Below are 22,004 nucleotides of genomic sequence, written 5' to 3' on the forward strand. Positions count from 1 at the left end.
ACACAGAGCTTATATTCATGACAAACCTGTATGGGCATATGGCTCAGCTTCTTGCCAGCTAGCTCTTACAATTAACTGTAACCCATTACCTATTAACTGTGTCTTGGCCCACTTGGCTTCATGCATTATCTGTTCCTCTCACATCGCTGCTTCTCCTGGAGGGCAGTCCCAGCATTCTTGCAATCTACCCTCTTCCATCTCCAGGTCGGTCCCGCTGGATGTCCCGCCTAAACCTTATTCCTGCCGCCACCATGGCCAAACAGTTATTTGATCAAGCAATGAGATCAAGCAGTGTATGCCACAGCAAAAATCGATATCCCACAGCACATAATGATCCAGAAATAACAGCAAGTCCTCTTGGGTTCTTAGGCTCCGATGAGAAAAACAGATTTTAAAAAAGATTTAATGGAAATTTGATGACAATATAAAGTTAAGATCTGTTTATAATTTTTATTTTGATGAGTATTTTGCCTGCTTTCATTCATGTACAGATATTGTGTTCCTGTTCTGGAAGAGGTCAGAAGAGGATGTCAGATCCCCAGGAAATGAAGTTACACTTGGTATGGGTGCTGAAAAATGACCAAGGGTCTTCAAAAAGAACAAGGGCACTTAACTACAGAGACATCTCTCTACTCTCTGAAGGACAATGGCATTAGAGTTTAAAAGAGAAACCCTACTGTCTTTAGAGCAATTGTTTTTCCAGCAGAAGACCCAGGTTTGGTTCCCAGCATCCACCAGGAGGCTCACAACCATGCACAACTGCAATTTCAGGGGATCTGATGCCATTTCTGACCTCTTTGCATACCAGGCACCCAAGTGGTACACAGACATTTATGCAGGCAAAACTCTCACACACCTAGAATAAAATAAATAAACCTAAGGAGGAAAACAGAGAAAGGAGAAACTGAAAAAGCTTCAGGGCAGTTAATTGGCACATCTCCTCAGTTGCCCAGAGGAAAGAGATAAGCAGAAAAAGAAGAAAAGCTGTCCCATCTGAATTAAGGCTTCATGGATATCACATAAATAGCCACATGGTAGAGAGATTGCTAGAGAAGCAGGGATTATGGGATGGGGTATCACACTACCTCATGAAAGGATCAATATGGTCCCTTTTGCAGTTTTAGTATGGCTAGGAGGTATGATCCCTGTTTTTGAGAAGGGGTCATTTGGCCTGGTTGGCTGACCTAACCAGATTAACTCTTACCAGGGAGAGAGTGGACTGTCTCCATTCAGAGGGCCATTTCAATCTTTTGGAAGAGAGGCAACATAGTTTATTTATGAGGTCTCAAGACTACTGTAAAGGAACCTCACAATGGCTAAGTGAAGGGAGAGAGGGGCATCCCACATAATAATAGGGACTCCTTGTTTACCACTTGTTAAAGCAATGGAGTCTCACAACATCATTTGTTTGTCAGAGATGCAACTGAGAGAGCTTTGTGATGGAGATCCTATTAAACCACCTAAGACTTCAGGCATGGCATAACAAAACAGGAATTTCCTGAGATGTAACTGGAAGAAGGCATCTAGAAAATGTATGTCACAGAGTAGGGGGGGCATATTCATATGTATTTAAAGGCAATTTGGGTAAAGAAGTCAGACCTTAAGTACACCTGCCTGCCTTCCACATCCCACCAATATAACCAGCCTGCCCTCTATGCTTCTTTTCTGCCACACTTGAGAGTCCTAGTCTCAGACTCAAGCATGGAGATGAGTGCATGGAAAAACTACCATTCGTACCCCAGGGAGATGTTAAACTTCAAGGTGGGATCTAGAGTTGCTGTCACAACTGGGAAAGCCACAGACCACAAAAGAGTATCCACGTTTAGAGCCCAAGACAGGAGAAGAAATGGTGGCTGAGGAGCAGGGAGGGTGGTGGAGGAGAAGGTGGAGGACAGGTGCTGAATTCAGGACAGGTGCCCAGTCACAGCTTTTCGAGGAGTGCACAGACCCTGCCTGTGTGCCCAGTCTGCATATCTGAACCTGTTGTTCCCAGCTCATCTTGACATTTAAAAAGGAGGGGGACCAGAGTTATATTCTTGCAGGTCAGTACACAGCAGCGGTATTGGTAGGAAAAGAAAATATGATTCAATAAAGTACACATTTCCTTGTCCACTTAATATGTCTCAGTTCTGTGTGATTTTTGAAGCAAAAAGTATAAGTGATGTAATGTGATATGGTCCTCTATACGCATTAAGAATTTGTATTGGAGACTCTGTTCTTACAAGGGATGTATGTGAATGAACTATTTTAACAATAACATCAAAAAGAGTTAAACATGCAGGCACTCACCATTTTAAGTACAACTAATCTAACACCTACCATGCAGTTCTGGGACAGCTGATGGAATATAATGTGCCTTGGTCCTTCCATCCATCTGAGAAGACTGAGCATATATGCACGTGAGAACAAATTTACCGTGAGAGGAATGCCAATAAAGACAGGATGGGAGCTTGTTAGCATTCTGATGGAGAGGGTGGGGGAAAGGAAATAAGTCACCCATAATACCTCTTATTCTTTTCATGGTGTCTGTCTGGCACAGGTCAGAGCACATTGGACTCTTCTCTAGGACTTCCTGCTTCAGGGATGCAGAAAATAAACCCTTCCACTTTAGACTAGAAGGTAGCATGGGGGAAAGAAATCGAAACGAAATAGAGGAATACAGAATGAGAAAGCAATAAAACCCAGGGGATGGAATGGCAGTGCCTTACCTGTGCAGACTCCATGAGTGCAAGGCATGCAAGGATGCTTTTCCTCTTCCCAGTCATCACATCACCATGGGCGCACAGTGAGACCTAGGAATGCAAACACATACTGGAAATGAGAGCTTGTTCATTTGCCATTACCTTGCCAAGTGCTCTCCCTTGTGTGTACTCATGAACTACTTTCATGCCAGAGGCATCACTCTGACAGCATGAAAGAGGCAAGGGAAATTGGCCGTATAGACACACACAACATGTGAATGCTTTCTGTCTGTTCCGGCATCAAAATGATCCTTAGAGGTGGGCATCACTAATTCCTTTCTATACAAGGCCTCAGACAGTGCAATGTTTAGAGTCAAGAAATGATCCAGTGGCATCATTAATGGACTCCTCTGCCAATACTGGGACAAATTGAGCATCAAAACAGAGTGCCAATATGAGAGGGTAATTGTAATAGGTATTCTGAGACATACTGAGATAAATCTATGTATGAATAAATAACTATGGAGAATGAGTAAGCAATATAATAAACATCAGATCATCATGAAGAAGCAGTAGTGGAATTATAACACATAAAACCTATCACATTAATAATAGATTTAACTAACTCTCTCAAAAAATTATTAGTCTCTGCCATAACCCACAGAATTCATTTCATCACTTGAGGTAATGATGTTGGCAAAGCAAAAAAGGGGGGAAAATGCACACCACACTTGTTCCTCATATGCTCCTAATCTGTGAATGACATGAGCACATCATTTACCATTCAGTGATGACTATGCCTGGCATCTTCAGAGATATATTTAATAAGAACATATACAAATACACACTTACAAATGTCAACAAAAAAACATGGCTCTCAGCTCATAGGAAGAAAAGGTTTATTCTGGACCCTAATTAGAACATCCAGGTGGGGCAGATTTACGTTAGAACAAATTCCATGGTACAATGTGGAAACAGTTTTATGAAGTTTGTCTAGTAACATAATGAAGAAAACTATGAATCAAGGCACTCCTTGAGTATATTGGTGGAGATATGAAGTAAGCTGTTATAATAAGGCAGAGAAACCTCAGCTACAGGCATTAGCTGCCTTGTGATGACACTCAGTCCCCTGACTGGCAGAAAATTAAGGGTTGTTAAAGTGATATTTTCTGATATTTTAAATGTCAGGTCCAACTTCATCTGTTAGTGACAAGATGCTAAGTCAGTCCAACACAAAGGGGCAGAGGACTGGCTACTCATGGGTAAAGAGAGCACAGAATTTAATGTAATTAGGCTCTGGTACTGCAACATTCCATGCTCTCCACATCACTGAAGTTCTATCAGTCAATCATAAGTCTTTGCAGACCCAGATTCTGGGAATTCCTGTTCACGCATTCACAGCCTCTCACTCTCACTATCCTAGATCCCTGGTATTCATTAAGGTGTTGACTGAGAGGTCAAGAGGTAAAAGCTCATCTTCATGAGTTTCATCTCTCACCACACACTGGATGCTGAAAGCTACTAAAAGATGCTCTTTCGGTGTGATTCCTGTGATGACGGCCCATTCTCATGTCTCTGGGACATTTCTCTCATTTCTTCCAATACACTGTCAAAGACCTCTAAATGCTGAAAAGGAAATGGGGACAAACTGCAATAAGCATCAAATAAAGTTTCCATCCCAGAGTAATCAATGCTTTCAACCAAAGGGATCCTTCATAAGTATCATTGACATTTTGTTCCTAGTGCATCACAGAGAATTTAATAATTACTTCACAGAAAATACAAGAATTAGGAATTGCATTTTAAAAATAGTGCCAGGTGTACTGGAATCAAAAAGTGCAAACATTTTGTGAACAATCTGGGCACATAGATCTATAGTGCCTATGGACTGAAACATCTCAACACAATGCTGAATTGGAGACCACCTACAAAAGAAGGGCATATTATATTCATGGGTCAGACAATGCATTATCAGGAAGATGTCTATTGACTCAAAGATGTCTGCAGATTCAATACAATAACAATAAAATTACACTAAGTTTTTGAAAACGTGGATAACTAATTCTAATCTTTATAGATAAATATATAGTTTGTGGAAAAATCTTAGAAACACGACAAAGTTAGAGAAGAGCATTGCCTGATAGGATATCTACTTCCATATGAACCTAGGGCAATTGGGCCAGCTTGTTATTGGAATCCATGTTGCCAAGTAAAAGACCACAATCTTCAGTCCGTGCTTACACTCACACAATTACAGACCATTGCAGACTGTATGCCAACATTTTCCTATGTATTCCATGCTGACATCAGGTGTATGTAAAGTCTGGGCCAAGAAGAGGAGACAGTACTGCTGTGGCCCCTCAGGCACTGGCAATATTGGCATATGCACCATGCCTAGATTGCTGGAGAACTGATGTTGGACAAATATGCAAAGGCAAATTGGTGCAGAAAGATGGTCTTTCAGCAAACAATGCAGAGGCAAGTGTATATCCATATCCACAAATATAACTATAAATCAAATCCTGTGCAAAGACCATTCAAACTAGATTAGAGAAATAAACATATAAAAATAAGCCTATAAATGTCCAACAGAACACACAGAAGAAAATCCTTGTCCTGGGACTAAGTGAAGATTTCACAGACAGGACACCAAATGAAAACCATAACTGAAGAACTGGAGATGGTGGGATCCTGACAATTTAAAATCTCCTGCTCTTCCAAAGGCATGGATGAGAATTGAGAAGATAAAGCTATGGCTAGAAAAAAAGTTAGAAAAACATATATTCACTAAAGTATTTCTATGAAACATACAGACAAGCTCACAAAAGTCAGGCAGAAAATGAAATTGATAAATGGGAAAGGTTTCAGGAGTGTTGTTCAAGAGGACATTGATAGGACTGTCCTTTTTATAAGCGATTCATTAGAGATATTAATGCCATATGCAGAGAGCAGTGTGGCTGGGATTCTGAGGAGACATAAGGGCCACCTGGAGGGTGGGTATCTCCAAAATGGGAATTAAAATCCCAAACTGGTGCCAAGCACACAGTGTCCCACACAAGGCAGCTGAGGCAGGAGAATGACTGAGAGTTCTCAGCCAGGGTAGGACACAGTGAATTGCTGTCTCAAAAGCAAATACAACCTCAAATGACTGAAAACGAAAAAGAAAATCCTCTAACCAGCTGCATATTGAAATAATCATCTGAGACATGTAGGGTAATCATTGACTTCTCTTTAGGCTTTACCACTTAATGTGCCACCGATCCTGAGTGAGCAATGTCATCCCCTTTTCACAGAGCAGGAAACTGGGATCAGAGGGTGTTCCCACTGTCTTATGTCCCTCCAGATTCCTCCCCCAGAACACCTAGCCTGGACAATGGCTCCAGCACACCCCTGCACAGAACAGCACACTGAAGAGGCACAAAAGTCTCAAGTCTCTCTCCTTCTGGAGACACACTGGCTACAAATCCCGATGTGGGGGTGAACCTACTTGGGACTGGGACCCCAGCATCTTCCTCTCCACCCCAAGGAAGATTCCAGTGCTCACCTCCCTGAATCCATATGCTCAGCTCAGTCCAAACACCAAGAATGCTCATTTTCCAGGACACCGCCTGGATCGCCATTGAAAACAGTCTTCAGAATGAAACCAGGTTTCTATGACAACAGCATTGCTTCCCCTGTTCAGTATCTAGGAATGGTTCTGCCCAGCCCTCCCTTCCTTTCTCTCAAAGCAAGAACTCTTCACCCTTGTTATTACCCCAGAAAGCATGCCCATTAGAGAAACTGCCACCAGCAGGAAAGCAGAGCTTTGCTTTTTTGTTCTGTGAACAAAACACACCCCTGGAGGCGTGACCATATTCTACTTACCAGACTATTTGGTCTCCATGGAAATGTGGTCACATTGTTGTCACGGTGAGAGATGAGCATTCCAGTAATTAGCTATGCATAAATAGCCTCCTGGAGGAAGTTAAAGTCTGGGACACCTTCTGCAGGAAGACCCTGCAAAAGAAAAGGAGAACACTGGAGATGCCGGGGCTCGAACCCGGGGCCTCATACATGCAAAGCATGTGCTCTTCCGCTGAGCTACATCCCCAGGATGTTTAGCTTCGTGATTGATCCCTATATGAACCTAACAGAGTACACCGGCATTCACAGTCTGCTGGAGTCTGCATCTTGTGCTTTGAGTCTATTTCATGGCTTCTGTGTTCACAGGATTTTTATGACATACAGTGGATAAAAAATAACCTGTGTTCACTTAAAAATAATGAAAACAAAAACAATAATATAGTAATAATAAGCATTATGACTTTTAAAACAAGGCAAGATAACAATAAAGTATAATTTGAAGTATTCAGGACCATCAATTTAAATTCTACTTTATGTTGTAGTATTTGTTCAACTTGAAACTATTATGAGGAACTGGTAATTATGTGTTGCTCACTAACAATATGCTGGGATATCTGAGAGCATGGGGAGTTTCCTGAAACCTTCCTTATCATACCTCTATTCTCTTTTAAAACATGCCTTAGCTTTCAAGACTTAAAAAGTTTTTTTTTTTTTTTCTAATTTTGGACAGGCTGGTCATCTAGTTTCACAACTTTCCCATGCACTATTTATACCTTCATTTATTCCAATAACTAAATTTTAGGGAACTGTTTCTTCATAAAACCCTAATGTGCTTACTTTCTGAACGTTTATGCATCTCACTCCATGGGCTGTAAGCTTCTGAAATGAGAGGTTTGTTACATTGTATCCCCCTTGTTCTCACCTCATCTGGTACATGACACAACACACAAAATCATTAAAAAATATTTTATATATGTTCAGGTGACTGAAAATGTAACAAATATAACCAGAGAAGCTGCCAGATTATAGACGCCCGAGTCTGCAATTAAGCACATTGCTCAACCTCAACAACTATTGGAATACTACAAAGAATGTGATCAAAATAAGACTTTACTATAAAACTCCCAGATAAAGACAAGGAGTATTAGCAGACAAGCAAAGGTAGCATAGGAGAATGGGAGCAACCTAAATAAAATAAAGACAAAAGCAAAAAGAGAGGGAAGGAGGGAAGGAAGGAAAAGTCAGATGAGGGAAGCAGAGAAGCAATAACTTTTCACTGCTGACCGTGGTCTAGCTTTGGGGTATTGGTGGATAAGTACTGATACTCAAAGGACCTAGTAGTAAGAAAATCAGAGTCAGTATATCTCTGTGAACCATGATTCCTTGGTGTTATACTTAGGTCTGGGAGTCTGCCTTCTGTGTTTTCTATTCCCAGTAGGTTTCTCCACAATATATCCTGATTAGAGTTCCCCTCCCCTCCACTCCTCCCTGTTCCACTTCAATTACCCTCCCATCCGGATCCACTGTGGATCTGCACTCATTACAAAATAACAGGCTGCTAGGGGATGACAGCAAAACACAACTAAATAAAGTAGAATGAGACAAAACACAACTATCAAATATAATTTGGAGCAGTCAAATCAACAGGAGGAAAAGATCTCACAAGAAGACACAAGAATCAGAGACCCACTGGTTAATTCACTCAGGAGTCCCATAAAAATGTGAATACAAGTCCCCTAAAATATGGAAATGTAGAATATATACATAAAGGACTATGTGGTGAAGACCCGTGGACACAAAGTGCTTGCTACTTACTCTCTGTGAGTTTCTGTGAGTTGATTTAGAAGGACTTGTACTCCAGATGGGAAACAATCTACCTCAAATTCCAGATATACCACTCTTGAGCATATACTGCATGCAAGCTACATTCTTTCCTAAAAATACTTGCTTGGAGTACAAAGCTAATTAGTCTCTATAACACTAACCCAGAGTCAGATATCAGGGTGAAGGCTGAGAGATCAGAGAAGCAATGGAGCAGCCACAGTCACCTTTTACCTCTCTGACTGCTCAGACCCAAAGGAGCCAATCTCCTGTCTCCTCCCTGCCTCATCACTTCCTCTATAGGCTCAGCCATAGCATTTCCTGTCTCCACTCTGTACAGACCTCCAGACCTCTATGGTTAACTACTGGCTAGTTCCATTCCTGATTTTCAGGCAAGCTTTATTTGTCAGAACACAAACAAAATATCAATAAACTTGCTCAACCATGGTCATGATGCTCTCTTCATAAGATCCAGAAAGTAGAAAAAACCTAGATGTCCCTCAAAAAAAAAAGTATAATGATAACATAATGCACTATAACAATAAAACTTTACTCAGCTATTAGATCTCCAGGAACTGAAATTACAGATGGTAATGAACCTCCATATGGGTTTTGAGAACTGACCAAGGGTCATCAAAAAGAACAAGGGCACTTAACTACAAAGACATCTCTCTACTCTCTGAAGGACAATGGCATTAGAGTTTAAAAGAGAAACCCTACTGTCTTTAGGGCAATTTTTTTCCAGCAGAAGACCCAGGTTTGGTTCCCAGCATCCACCAGGAGGCTCACAACCATGCACAACTGCAATTCCAGGGGATCTGATGCCATTTCTGACCTCTTTGCATACCAGGCACCCAAGTGGTACACAGACATTTATGCAGGCAAAACTCTCACACACCTAGAATAAAATAAATAAACCTAAGGAGGAAAACAGAGAAAGGAAAAAACTGAAAAGTTCCAGGTCAGGTAATTGCACATCTCCTCAGCTGCCCTGAGGAAAGAGATAGAGCAGAAAAAGAGGAAAGCTGTCCCATCTGAATTAAGTGTGCATGGATGACACACATGGTCCATAAGAGGCCACATAGTAGGGAGGGCGCTTGAGAGAAAGGTCACAGTGTCAGGAAAGAAAAGGGTTAGTGAAAGCACACCTAGAAAAGAGAAAAGTGGGCAGATCCTAGAGTTGGCAAGACTGCCCCTCTGTGGGAGCCTGCCAGAGGAGCAGGGCTTATGGGAAGGGGAAGCACATTACCTCATGAAGGGATCAGTATAGCCCCTTTTGCTTTTTAGAATGGCTTAGGAGGAAGGATCCCCGTTTTTGAGAAGGGGTCCTTTGGCTCCTGGTTGGCAGACCCAAGTGGATCAACTCTTACCGGGGAGAAAGTGGCCTGTCTCCATTCAGAGGGCCATTTCAACCTTTTGGAAGAAAGGCAACAACAGTCTATTAATGAGGTTTCAAGACTTCTGTAAAGGAATCTCCCCAAGGGTAGGTGGGAAGAGAGAGAGAGAAAGAGGAGAGAGAGAGAGAGAGAGAGAGAGAGAGAGAGAGAGAGAGAGAGAGAGAGGCATCCCACATAACAACAGGGACTCCTTGTTTACAACTTGTTAAAGCAATGGAGTTACACAACATCATTTGTTTGTCAGAGATGCAAGTGAGAGAACTTTGTGATGGAGATCTTTTTAAAGCTCCTAAGAAATCAGGAATTTCTTGAGAAGATGGAGCAGGGGACCAGGCAGCTGGATGCTGGACATGGAACATCACAGGTAGAGGGCATATTAGATATTTTGAATGGCAAGGGTGTTAGTGTTTCAGTCTGGAAGATTGGTGCAGAGGTGTGCTTTGGTTACTCAAGCTGCCTGCTGGAAGGATGGCTGATGACAGTTGTTTCCTTCCAGGGTCAGATCATTGCACCTTGCACACTCCATTTACCATTGAAAATAAATTAATCATTCTTTCACTTAGCTCAAATGTAAGCACTTTTCCTTTTCCATTAGAAAATGCATGAAAGTCAGACAGAAAATTAGGAACTGTCATTTGGTGAGACAAATTTGTACTTTATTCTCAAAAGTGCAATATCCTATTGTCCACACAGTCAATTCACAGTTTTAGGACTTCCCTCTGTGATTCTGAGCTTGTAATAGAATTGAAAGCCATGTCGTCAAGATTCTTCCCACACAATGCCCAGTACAAATGAAGAACAAAAAAACTGGCATTGAATAAAATTCTTTTTAAAAGCAACTCCCCAACCAGAGAAACACACACGCCCAAGAGGAGAGGGGCTACCTGATTCAAGGAGGTGCTGTGTGAGTGAGTGACTGACTGACTCTTTTTTTCATTATATATATATTTTTTCTTTATTATTATGTTTTAAATTTTATACATCAGCCATGGGTTCCCCTGTCCTCCCCCCTCCAGCCCCTCCCCTCCATTCCAATGTCCTTCAGTATCAAGGCACCCCTGGGGATTCATTTAAACCTGGTGGATTCAGTACAGGCAGGTCCTGTCACCTCCTTCCAGACCGAGCAAAGTGTCCCTGTGTAAGCCCAAAGTTTCAAACAGCCAGCTCATGCACTAAGGACAGATCCTGGTCTCACAGTCCGGGTGCCTCCCAAACACTTCAAGCTATTCAATTGGACTGACTGACTCTTGCTAGTATGCAGGAGGGGAGAAGGCTCCTGCTGGGATGCTGTCACGTGACTTGCCAGCTGGAGTGCCCCGCCCTCGCTCCCCAGGGCTCTGTCCCAGAGCCATCTCTCAAGTCCCTGGGCTTCTGGTTACTGTTCTTGCTTCTCTCAGGTCAGTGTGAGGCTTTGCTCCTAGAGGCGAATGCTGTGGGGTGAGGCCAGCTGGGCGCTAGGAGGGAAAGATTGGAGGTGGAGTTTGGGACAAGGGAGGAGGGCTTGGGTGTAGACAGAAGAGGCAATGGGAAATGGAGGCTACTGGGGAGCTTGCAGCCGATGGGCAGAGGGCAGAGGAGGCAGACACCCCCAAGTATCCCCGCCTGCCTGCTACACCCCAACCCAGTATCTTCGCTGACTTTGCTGCCCCTTCTCTGCTCCTCTTTGGAGTCCCAGTTCTGGACCGGGGCTGGGAGGAGCCCCCTAAGAGAGGGCGTGGAAAGAAAGAGAGAAAGAAAAAGAGAAAGCCAGAAGGAAGGAGGGAAGGAAGGAAGGAAGGAAGGGAGGAAGGAAGGAAGGAAGGAAGGAAGGAAGGAAAGAAGGAAGGAAGGAAGGGAGAAAAACAACCTTCTGCCATGCCTGACCCAAAAGCTGTTCAGCGCTAAGGTGGGCTCTTGAGTTCCAGCCAGGGCAGGGAGACACACACCCCAAATTAGTTAGAAGAGCGTCCTCCTTTTGAGCTCAAGGCTTGAAAAGAAATGGCGGCTGGGGAGCAGGGAGGGATGGAAGAGGACAAGTCCTGAATCCAGGACAGTTTCCTGGTCACAGATTTTCACAGAGTGCACAGACCCTGCACCTGTGTCCTGTCAGCATGCTGTTGCCTCCTTGCTGGGACCCCTGGAAAGCAGGGGCAATCTGTTCTGAAACCCTGCAGGTCAGTGTACAGCAGCAGCCTGGACAGGGAAAGGGGCAGAATTGGGGCTCCACTGCGCACCCCCGCCCTATTCCACAGTGTTTGCTACAGTGAAGGGGCACAGAGAAGGTGACAGCTCTTGCCAGTGTGTTCTTCCCTCACCTGTGAGGGAGGGGTGCAGGCAGAAGGCACACTTGGAGGGCAGACAGGCTTAGTTAGAGAACCATTGTCAAGGGCAAGATGCAAAGACTAGATGCATGTACCTTCCGTGCCCACTCCTCAGTCTTGGTGTCCTCTCTATTTCCTCGTCCCCCACCCCACCCCCTCCTAAACCCCCAGGACAGGAAAATAAAAATCTGGATATGGAGGAACTCTCGAGGGAGAAGGAAGGAATGCCTTCGATGCAAGGACAGATGGAAAACGGTACAGCGCCACAGGAGGAGGGACAGACAGAAGTAGCCTTTTCTCTGGGAGACAAAGAAATGTCAGAAAACCAGGCTAAGGCAGGAGATAAGGGGATGCTAGCAAAGCGCCAAGAGCAGCCAGAGCCTGAGAGAAAAGCAAAAGGGGAAGGAAGACCAGAGAGCCAGGCAAAGGCAGAAAGTAAAGGAAGGTCTGCAGGAAAGCGCCCAGCTGAGGACCACCTGGCCAGCAAGGCCAAAAGGAAAACCAACAAGGGGCTGGCCCATTGCCTCAAGGAGTATAAAGAGGCCATCCACGAGATGCACTTCAGCAATGAGGCCATGATTAGAGAATTTGACAACATGGCAAGGGTAAAGGAGGATGAGAGAAAGAACAAGCAGAAGATGGGGCGGATCTTTTGGATGCAAAGAAGTTTGCAGGACCCCTTCCACCCAAGGGGCCCAAGGGAATTCAGGGGTGGCTGCAGGGCCCCGCGAAGGGACATTGAAGACATCCCTTATGTTTAGTTCCCGACAGCATTTTCTGGGCAGAGTGCTCTAACCTTATGCTGCTGCTTCGATTTAGGCTTTCCTCCTGGTAGCTGCAGCCCCTTTGACCCTTCTGCCTGCCATGTTCTGAGTCCTGTGCAGTCTGTTTCCCTCACTGCGTGGAAAAAGTAATACTCAGAGTGTGTTGTCAAGTTCAAGTACATGAGCCACAGAACCCTCTGTGTGGCATCAGCCTACTTCTGTGAAACTGCAACAGATAGTAATGTACGTCGAGAAAACAAGTCTGACAATTACTTGTGTCCTTCTTTATGGTTTTATCAATAGTTTATCGTCTCCTACGATGGCTGCTCCTTCTGGGCATAAGATGCAGGAGTTGGGACCTAGTTCTAAGCAATCAGGAACACTGTGCATGGGGAGAGTGGAGTCAGTGCGTTTTTTGTTTTCTGGATGTAAAACAGGAGGTAATGTTTGTATTACTCCTGGAGCTCCATGATGGAGGAATCAATCTGTCCTTCCGTGCCTGAAGGCAGAGCCTTGCCACCCGTGAAATGGGGATAAATCTTACCATGCAAGGGTGTGGAGAGGAGTGTAGGAAGCAGCGAGAATGTGAACTGCTATGGTTTGCTCCTTGCCTCCTCCCCTGAACGAAGAACTCTGGAACTTGGTCAGACACTTGCAGCTGGGCCAAGAGAGGTCTCCACTTTGCCCAGGAGTAAGTGGGGACAACAAGTCCATGCCTTGTCTCCCTGGTGCTATGCCTCTTGTCACTTCCTCCCTCCTCTGGGGACACTGTGGTGATCTGGAGGTTCAGCCCAACCACAGGGTAGAGACTTGCATTCTGACTGCAGTAGATTGATCTTCCCCTCCTTGGTAGGACCCGGTTATCACCTGGGTCTTGATAATCCATGAGATTCATGGGGACTCTTTCATGGTTCTTGTCCATTTCCACAGAGCCCCTCCAGGAATCTTAGAGGAGAATGGTGCAGGAAAGAACATGAATGCATGGGTGCTGTGCTGTTCTCCCTGCTGATCTGAGTGCTCACATGCCTTTCCTCAGGAACTGCTTCCCCAGAAACTCATCCCCAGCCCTCTGTTTGCATTTCCGCAGACTGGTCTCCACCTCCTCCATCTGTATAGTGTTAGTGTCTTTACTTGCACTTGTTTTAAAATAGACTTTTTTTCCCCAGACAAGGTTTCTGTGTAGCTTTGGTGCCTATCCTGGATCTCGCTCTGTAGACCAGGCTGGCCTCAAACTCTGCCTCCCAAGTCCTGGGATTAAAGGAGTGTGCCACCACTGACTGGCAAAATAGATGTGGCTTTTTTTTTTTTTTTTTTGAACACTTGTGTATGTTTTCAGAATTACTACAAAGATGACATGGAGTTTCCATGTACTCCATAGCAGGTATTTACTGTTTCTAAAGCCCTTTCTTAGGATGGTTCATTTGCCAAACCTGACCAATACTAATGCTTTATTACATACTGAGTCATGTGTCATATTCACAGGCTTCCGTGTCCCCTGTTAAAGGAGCCTGTTTATGTTAGCACAGAGCTTTTTAAAATCATATTTCTGAGGGTTCCACCTCTTGAGGGTTTTTTTTAAGTTCCCTTAGTTTTCATGACCTTGACCCTTTTGAAACATAGTGGTTAGTTATTTCTTGTCTCATAATATAGGTTTGCTTTATTTTTTTCTTCTTATTACACCAATATCTTTGTTTTCTTTCTGTTGATGTGTTAAACACTATGGCTAAAAACAACCTCAAGAGGGAAGAGCTCATTTCTGCTTGCTGGCTACTGATTACGGTCCATCCTTGCGGGAAGCCGGGGCCAGCACTTAGGGCAGGAGTTATAAAGAATGTCTACAGGCTCGCTTCTGGTTTCACAGTAAGCTACCTTTCATATAGTAGGCCCACCTGCCTATCTATGGCACTGCCCACAGTAGACTGGGCCCTCTTACATCAGCTAGCAATCAGGAATATGCCCCACAGGAATGCCCACATGTCATTCTAAAGATGCACTTCTTCAGGTGAGACTCTTCCCAGGTGTCAAGTTGACAATCAAGAGTAGCCATCACATCTCACAGTAATGCAATTTGGGGTGGGGGAGAAAATTTTATGTGTAAAATACCGTTCTTGTCACATCATGTAAAGAACAAATATTACCAGTATTAATTATTACTGATGATGCACCACTAGACTTGCTCACCAAGATGAAGTGGTGCCTGCCAAGTTTCTTTTGTTGTTGTTGTTTTTTGACATAGGGTCTCTCCACACAGCCCTGGCTGTTCTGGAACTCACAGTGAAGACCATGTGGCCTAGAACTTACTCTGTAGAACATGTGATCTCCAAATCACAAAGATCTGCCTGCCTGCCTCTGCCTCCCAAGTACTGATATTAAGGCTTGCACCATCATGTCTGGCTTTCCAGGTTTATTTCTTTTTCTTTTCTTTTCTTTTCTTTTTTTTTGTTTTTTTTTTTTTTTGGTTTTTCGAGACAGGGTTTCTCTGTGTAGCTTTGTGCCTTTCCTGGGACTCACTTGTTAGCCCAGGCTGGCCTCAAACTCACAGAGAACCACCTGGCTCTGCCTAACGAGTGCTGGGATTAAAGTCATGCGCCACTACCGCCTGGCTTTTGCCAGATTTCTTGATGTTGATATTTATACTTTCTCTCATTTCAAATTACTCTATAACATAGTCTTCATTGGCAATGTAAGTTTCAAGAATAGGGCATTATGTTTCATCTCAATGGCAGAATATTTATAAGAATAATTTGGAATCTCTCTACATAGAATAGTTAACTATTCTCTATTTATATTGTTTTTCTTAATTAAAATGTAATTACATTATTCCAACCTGCTTTTAATTAATTAATTTTTTGGGTAGTGTTTCTCTATGTAGTTCTGGCTGTCCCGGACCTCACTATATAAATCAGGCTGGCCCCAAAATCAAAAAGATCTTCCTGCCTCTGCCTCCTGAGTTCTGGGTTAAAGACAAGCACCACTATGCCCGGACTCCATTAATTTATGCATGTAATGCATTTTTGGCAGTATAGACTCATGAATACTTATTTTTATACTTTTGAGTGTAATATAGCCTTGTTTTATACATTTCATTAGTCCAATCATTTCTTCCTTGGACATTGGGAGCTTTTTCAATTAGCTTCTATATTCCAGTTTTCCTATATTAATTTTTGTGGAGTTTTTAGTGCCTTCTGCCACTATAAGATACCTTAGCAAGGCACGATGGTATATACATCTATAATACCAGCAAATAAGTGCCTGAACTGACCAGCCTAGGCTATGCAGAGAGTTTCAGGTCAGCCTTAGCCATGTAGAAGTCCCTGTTTCAAGCAACAACCACAAAATACTGGAGTGTTTTCTTGCAGTACTTCCTGCCCAATTTCTAGATTCAATCACTTCTCCATGGAGCCCTCATAACTTTTGCCAGAGGATTGTATCTCAAAAATTAATATCAGGGAGGTAGGCATATTGGGGAAATCATTGTTTCTAGGACCCTCAGCTAACAAAGAGAGGAGGTGTTTGTTTATAAAAAAAATATAGGCAGAAATGTAAATATTCCTATATGCAACCTATTTTACCTATATAAAGCTAAACATAGGCTTATGTTGGTGTTACCAGTTGTAGTTAATTGGTGGGTAGATCATTATAGACTCCTTTGCTTATGTGCAACCTTCTGTTTCACCTGGAAGAAACTTTTCTCCCACAGTTCACCATCTATTTTGTTAATCATTCAATCCTCTTATACTCATATATGCATTTTATTTGTGAGAAACAACCTTACCCATTAGAGTGCCAAATGATATGCAATTCTTTTGCTTTAAACATTAGACTCCACTCATACCAAATTTAACTGTGTCAGCATGTTATTCCTCTACTTCATATATTTATAATATATTAAGATACATGTATCATATTATTCCTCTGGGGAGTGGTATTATAAATGACATTTTTAATTTCAAAATTAATTTGTTCATTGCTTGTATATAGGAAAACAATTGACTTTTATGTATTAAACTTTATCTTGGATATATGCCTCTTATTGGGTCTAGTGTTGTGATAGCAGGAGTGTATTTCCCAATTGGTACAAAAGTAAGCCAAACAACCAGAAAGCTGTTCATCTTTGTATATACCTAGGAGTGCAATTTTTGAGACATATGATAATGCCTTGTTTAACTGTTCGGGGCACTGGCAGACTATTATCATGAAGCTGGATATTTCTGAGAAACACAAGCTGAGTCTGTTATTTCTTTTTTCTGCTGCTTGAAGGCATAGTTATAGCTTTTTTGTGAGGCAACACAACAGAATTTAAATTCCTTTCTGGAGTATAGATAGGGATAAATAACACTGAAGACCTTTTACAAAGGGTTAATATGGCCAGGCAGTGATGGTACACGCCTTTACTTCCAGCACTTGCTCAGTAAAAGTACAATTTCTTTTCAAATATTTTTTGAGGGTTTTCAAGGCAGGGTTTCTCTGTGTAGCTTTGCGTCTTTCCTGGAACTCACTCTGTAGCCCAGGCTGGCCTCAAACTCACAAAGATCTACCTTCCTCTGTCTCCCAAGTGCTGGGATTAAAGATATGCACCACCACCGCCCGGCTCTTTTCAAATATTTTTAATCTACAGTTGTTTGTTTCACAGATTTAGAACTTGGATTACAGAGATTTTCTGCACATATTTTGAATCATCCTTATCTCTAAGAGAGTATTCCTTCTCATTTGGCAGTTCAAGGGGTCCATTTGAGGGAACACCAACTACCTGCTTCGTGTAAATCTTTCCTTCCCACACTGGGAGGCTAGATACAGAGTCATAAGAGACAAAAAGGAAGACAACTCAAGCCCTCAAAGGTAAGGACAGGACAAGAGCATGTAGCTCTTCTGGCTTAGTAAAATGCAGAGCACCAACTCTGCATAGTTCCCCTTAGTCTTTCAGAACTAAGTATTCTCTTTCACTGTTGGTAATAACGGCTATTTGCCCCTCTGACTGGAATCTGGTGCCATCTAATAAAATAACACAGCCATGGTGTCTCAGATCCAGCAATCTATTCATTGAGGATCTTTTCCAAAGAAATGAAGAAAAAGACACAGACATTCCTGGAAGAATAAATTATAGTACCAAAAAACTAAACATATGACAGGTAAGGGGACTGACTAGGGCATAGGTATGTCTCAAATTACTATGCATACATGTAAGCTAATGCACTTCCCAGTGCCTGGTAATGTTTATGTGTAGTCCCTGTATTCAGAAGGCTAAGGGAAGAGGATAGTAAGTTTGAGACCATCCTGAATTGCATGGTGTGCTATACATTAACCTAGGTGATATACAGAGACCCTGCCTCAAAAGGACCATGAATAAACAAAAACAACAAACAATAAACCCAAACCAAAAGGCCACATTAACTCTCTTTTTATGCTGTTATGGAGTGATCTGCAGGAGAAATTGTGAATGAAAAATACAAGGTAAAGAAAATTGGGGAAAACATTTGCTCATCAGTAGTTAGTCACAAGTTACATGTGGCAAATGGAGATGAACAAATTATATAAACCTATTAAAATAAATTTAGCTCCTTAACAACAAAAAAAGTTTAACCACAATTATAAATTTTGTCCCTAGAACTCCTCAAATTTCAGGTACCCAACAGCTACAGAGAGCTAGTGCTTCCTGGGCTGGGCAGTGCTAATATCAAATATTTTCATCAATTCAAAAAGTTACATTGCACACTGACAGTACAAACATTTTGTTGTGAATGGCAGAATTGATTCACACAACATGGTTGCTTGTGCTTTGGGAAAGTGGGTAGTTAAACCACCACCCAACAAAAATAGTTCCTTGCTGGACTACAGTGGAGTAGTAACCCAGAATAGATGCTGACATTTACTCCTTTTAAAATGTACTGTATAAAAATGATTCCATGCCCTGAAAAAAAGGATAGTACAACTAATTAGCAATAATCAAGTCTATTTTTCAGCTTGAGTGTTCTAAAAACATTACCCACTCAAAGATACAGTAGAGAAATGGTTGATACCAGGTTTTGGGCCAGGAATGTAACAAGTAATTCTGGATCAAACTATCGTACCAGGAAGCATTTAGAAAGGATCCAGAAGCCCATATTCACATTGGAGTAGTATTTGGGCATTCAGAAGAATGGAATCATGTTGTGTGCAGGCAAATGTATGGAACTGGACATCATCGTGTGAAGTAAAGCCAATGAGACTTATCAGATACATATCAAATGTTTTCTCTCATAAGTGAAACAAAATATAGGCTGGCAGTAGGAGAGGAAATGTTAGGAACTGGAAAGGAAAGTTAGAAACGGCACGAGGAAGCACAAAAGAAGGTAGTGAGTAGGAGAAATGTGGTCAAAGGTGTTCTATTCATGACGGTAATGTCAGAATGAAATTCGTTATTTGTATAATTAGTATATACTTCCGATTAAGAAAAAAACTCAGAAACCAAGCTAAAGGGGCTTCCACTGGACAGAGATAAAAGAGTTTGAACATCAAAGAGGTTAGTGACTGCAATGATGTATAAGATGACAAATACAGAAATTCTCCATGTTATGATAATACTCTTAAATAATAGAAAAACAATAAAAAACAAGAAGTGACCTTCTTTGTCAAAACACATGGAAAATATGACAATGAATGGATCAGGCTCACAATACCTGAACCCAGTGTTCAAGCTTAAGGTAGGGCAGATAGGTCAGCTGCATAGTTGCCCGAAATGCCTTACGTTGAGTATTTGCTTCCCATACCCATGACAAATTAATCCCCATTGTGATGGTGTCTTGACATGGACCTTTGGAAGAATAAGATCATGAGGATGAAGCTTTGATGGTGAGCATAGTTTCCTTATAAGAGATAAGAAAGAGGTTTTGTTTTTCTTCCTGCATATATCGAGTATATGTGCATGGATGTAAGACCATCCTTTGGAGCACAGGTTGCCTCCCAGAAGGTTCATCCTTGAAGAAAATGGACTCTCCCTACCTGCAGCAGTAATCAGTTGCCTGTAGCTCCTCAGCTATGGGTGGGATTGCATGAACCCCTCCCCTATCCATGATGTGATTTTTGTGCATGCAGTCATAACTATTGTGAGTTCTTGTATAGAGGCACTATCACACGTGGCAAATACTATTTCTCTGGAGATGCTTTCTACCTCTGGCTCTTACTATCTTTCTTTGCCCACTTCTCTGATGATTCCTGAGCTTTGGATTGAAGGTATAATATAGATGTCTCATTTACATTTACAATCAAGCACTCCATAGTCTCCTGTTCTCTGCACACTGGCCAGCCAAGGGTCTCTGTATTTGAATCTACTACAAGAAGTGCCTCTGCTGAAGATTAAGATGTGCACCAACCTATGGGAATAAAGATAAGAACTTAGGGGTCAGTTGATTACTATGTCTAATTAGCAAAAGAGTATTTTAAACTGGACTCTGATGTAGCATTTCTGTTACCATGTAATTCGTGTTTTGATTTGCTGTATTTTCCTGCCCCTGCTAGATCTTGGAGAAATGCAAAGTTTTATCTCTATGGAAATAAGGTGGCTGTTCTTTAGCTAAAGGTGAGATTCAAACAAGACCTTGAGGATCCTCATGATCAGAATGACTACATTAAACATTTATGAATGAAATAGCAGGATTTCTGTGCTTCCCAGAACGGAATTTCTCTCTAGTTTAGAAAAACTGGAAAAAAAATCAATCAATCCAGTGTTCTCAAGACCCTAGACAATAGGCAGCAATGATAAGTGATACTTCTGAGACTATGAACAAATCAAGTTGTTCTTATGATTACCCCAGCATGCTGCCTAGTCAAACTTTTAGGTCACAGTGCATGGAGTAGAATGCATTTAAACCCAAGTGGAATCCCAGAGTTTATAATAAGTTGGAGTCTGGAGAGACCAAAGAAACTTGATGTTCCTAAGCTGTGTTCCAAAAAGGAAGGAACTACAATGAGAAAAAAATCAAAGAGGTGTACAAAGAGACTCCCTTGAGTATTAACCTGAGAACTGCCAAAGATCAATTTAGGCACAATAGAATTATAAACCGTTTGATAGAACAGGTAATGAATGACTCATAAACAGTGCAGAACCAGACTGCAAATGCCCAGGACTCTACTAATGGAGTGTGAAGGATTGACTTTTATAAGGTGTTTGCTGAAGCAAAGCAAAGGAAATATTTGATTGGTAAAATTCAAAAGTCTCCAGTTAAAAGTTAGTTAGTGATTTATGATTAGTAAGCACTCTAGTCAATGGTTAGTTGCCTGTCTGTAAGTTTTCTTTTCATAGGCTAAGAATATTTACTGTAAGTGGGTTTCAGTATACCTACATAGGAACTCATCTCAGTCTAATGGCTGTCTGGTTAATTATTGTAAGAGAATTAACCCTTAAATACCTATCGTGAAACTACGATGGATTAGGAAATGGCCACCCTAAAAGATTAAAGAGAATAATTGTTTGACATGTTTGGGAATAGTACATGGTTTCAACTAGCCAGAATTAAAGACCTTATAACTCACAGAATATTACATAGTATATTTAAGATGGTTTTAACTTGATAGCAGTGTACAAGTACCTTAGTTACTTTTTTATTCATGTGAAGAGACACCATGATGAAGGCAACTTATAAAAGAAAGCATTTAACTGGGAGCTTGCTTACAGTTCCAGGGTGAATCCATAGCCATCATGGCAGAGAGCACCAAAGCAGTCAGGTGGCCATGGTGCTGGAGCAGTGGATGAGAGCTTATACCTTATCCAGAATTTGGAAGTAGAGAGAGAAGCAGAGAGAGTGGGAATGACAGGGGCCTTTGAACCTTCAAGGCATACCTCCAGTATCATATCTCTTCCAACAAGGTCACACTTCCTAGTTCTTTCACAAACAGTTCTAACTGGAGACCAAGCATTCAAATGTATGCGCCTATAGGGCCATTCTTGTTCAAACCACCACAAGTAATCCTCAATTAAGTATAATTCTGATCTTTCCTGCCATCTGTGAGCAAAAAGCAAAGACTTGGAATTAAAAATAAATAGTTTATCCAGGATTAGTGATACACACTTGTGATCCCAGATCTTTGGCAGTTGAGGCAAGAGCACCATGAGTTCCAGGATATGGGCCTCATAGTGAATTCCAGACCAGCTTGTGCTATACAGTGAAGCTCTGTCTAAAAAAAACAAAAACAAAAACAAACAAACAAACAAACAAAAACAAA

General features: G+C 42.0%; 1 protein-coding gene and 1 non-coding gene across 3 annotated transcripts; one reads left to right on the forward strand and one right to left on the reverse strand.

The window, feature by feature from the left end:
* Positions 1-6,699: 6,699 nt before the first annotated feature.
* On the reverse strand, positions 6,700-6,771 carry Trnaa-ugc. The gene has a single exon. It is a non-coding gene; the product is annotated as a tRNA-Ala (tRNA).
* Positions 6,772-11,063: 4,292 nt separating this feature from the next.
* Positions 11,064-17,757, forward strand: LOC118576446 (transcription elongation factor A protein-like 4). 2 transcript variants are annotated; one of them, XM_036176696.1, is made up of 2 exons: positions 11,064-11,139; positions 12,214-13,991. In XM_036176696.1, exon 2 carries the CDS (start codon positions 12,237-12,239, stop codon positions 12,801-12,803), a length of 567 nt encoding a protein of 188 aa, XP_036032589.1. In that variant the 5' UTR covers positions 11,064-11,139; positions 12,214-12,236; the 3' UTR covers positions 12,804-13,991. The 2 variants fall into 2 exon arrangements, 1 of the variants encoding a protein (XP_036032589.1); XR_004943945.1 differs by lacking the exon at positions 12,214-13,991 and adding an exon at positions 17,524-17,757 and having other exon boundaries at positions 11,090-11,139.
* Positions 17,758-22,004: the final 4,247 nt, after the last annotated feature.

The sequence above is a fragment of the Onychomys torridus genome, unplaced genomic scaffold (genome assembly GCF_903995425.1).
Source record: "Onychomys torridus unplaced genomic scaffold, mOncTor1.1, whole genome shotgun sequence".
NCBI classification, from domain to species: domain Eukaryota; kingdom Metazoa; phylum Chordata; class Mammalia; order Rodentia; family Cricetidae; genus Onychomys; species Onychomys torridus.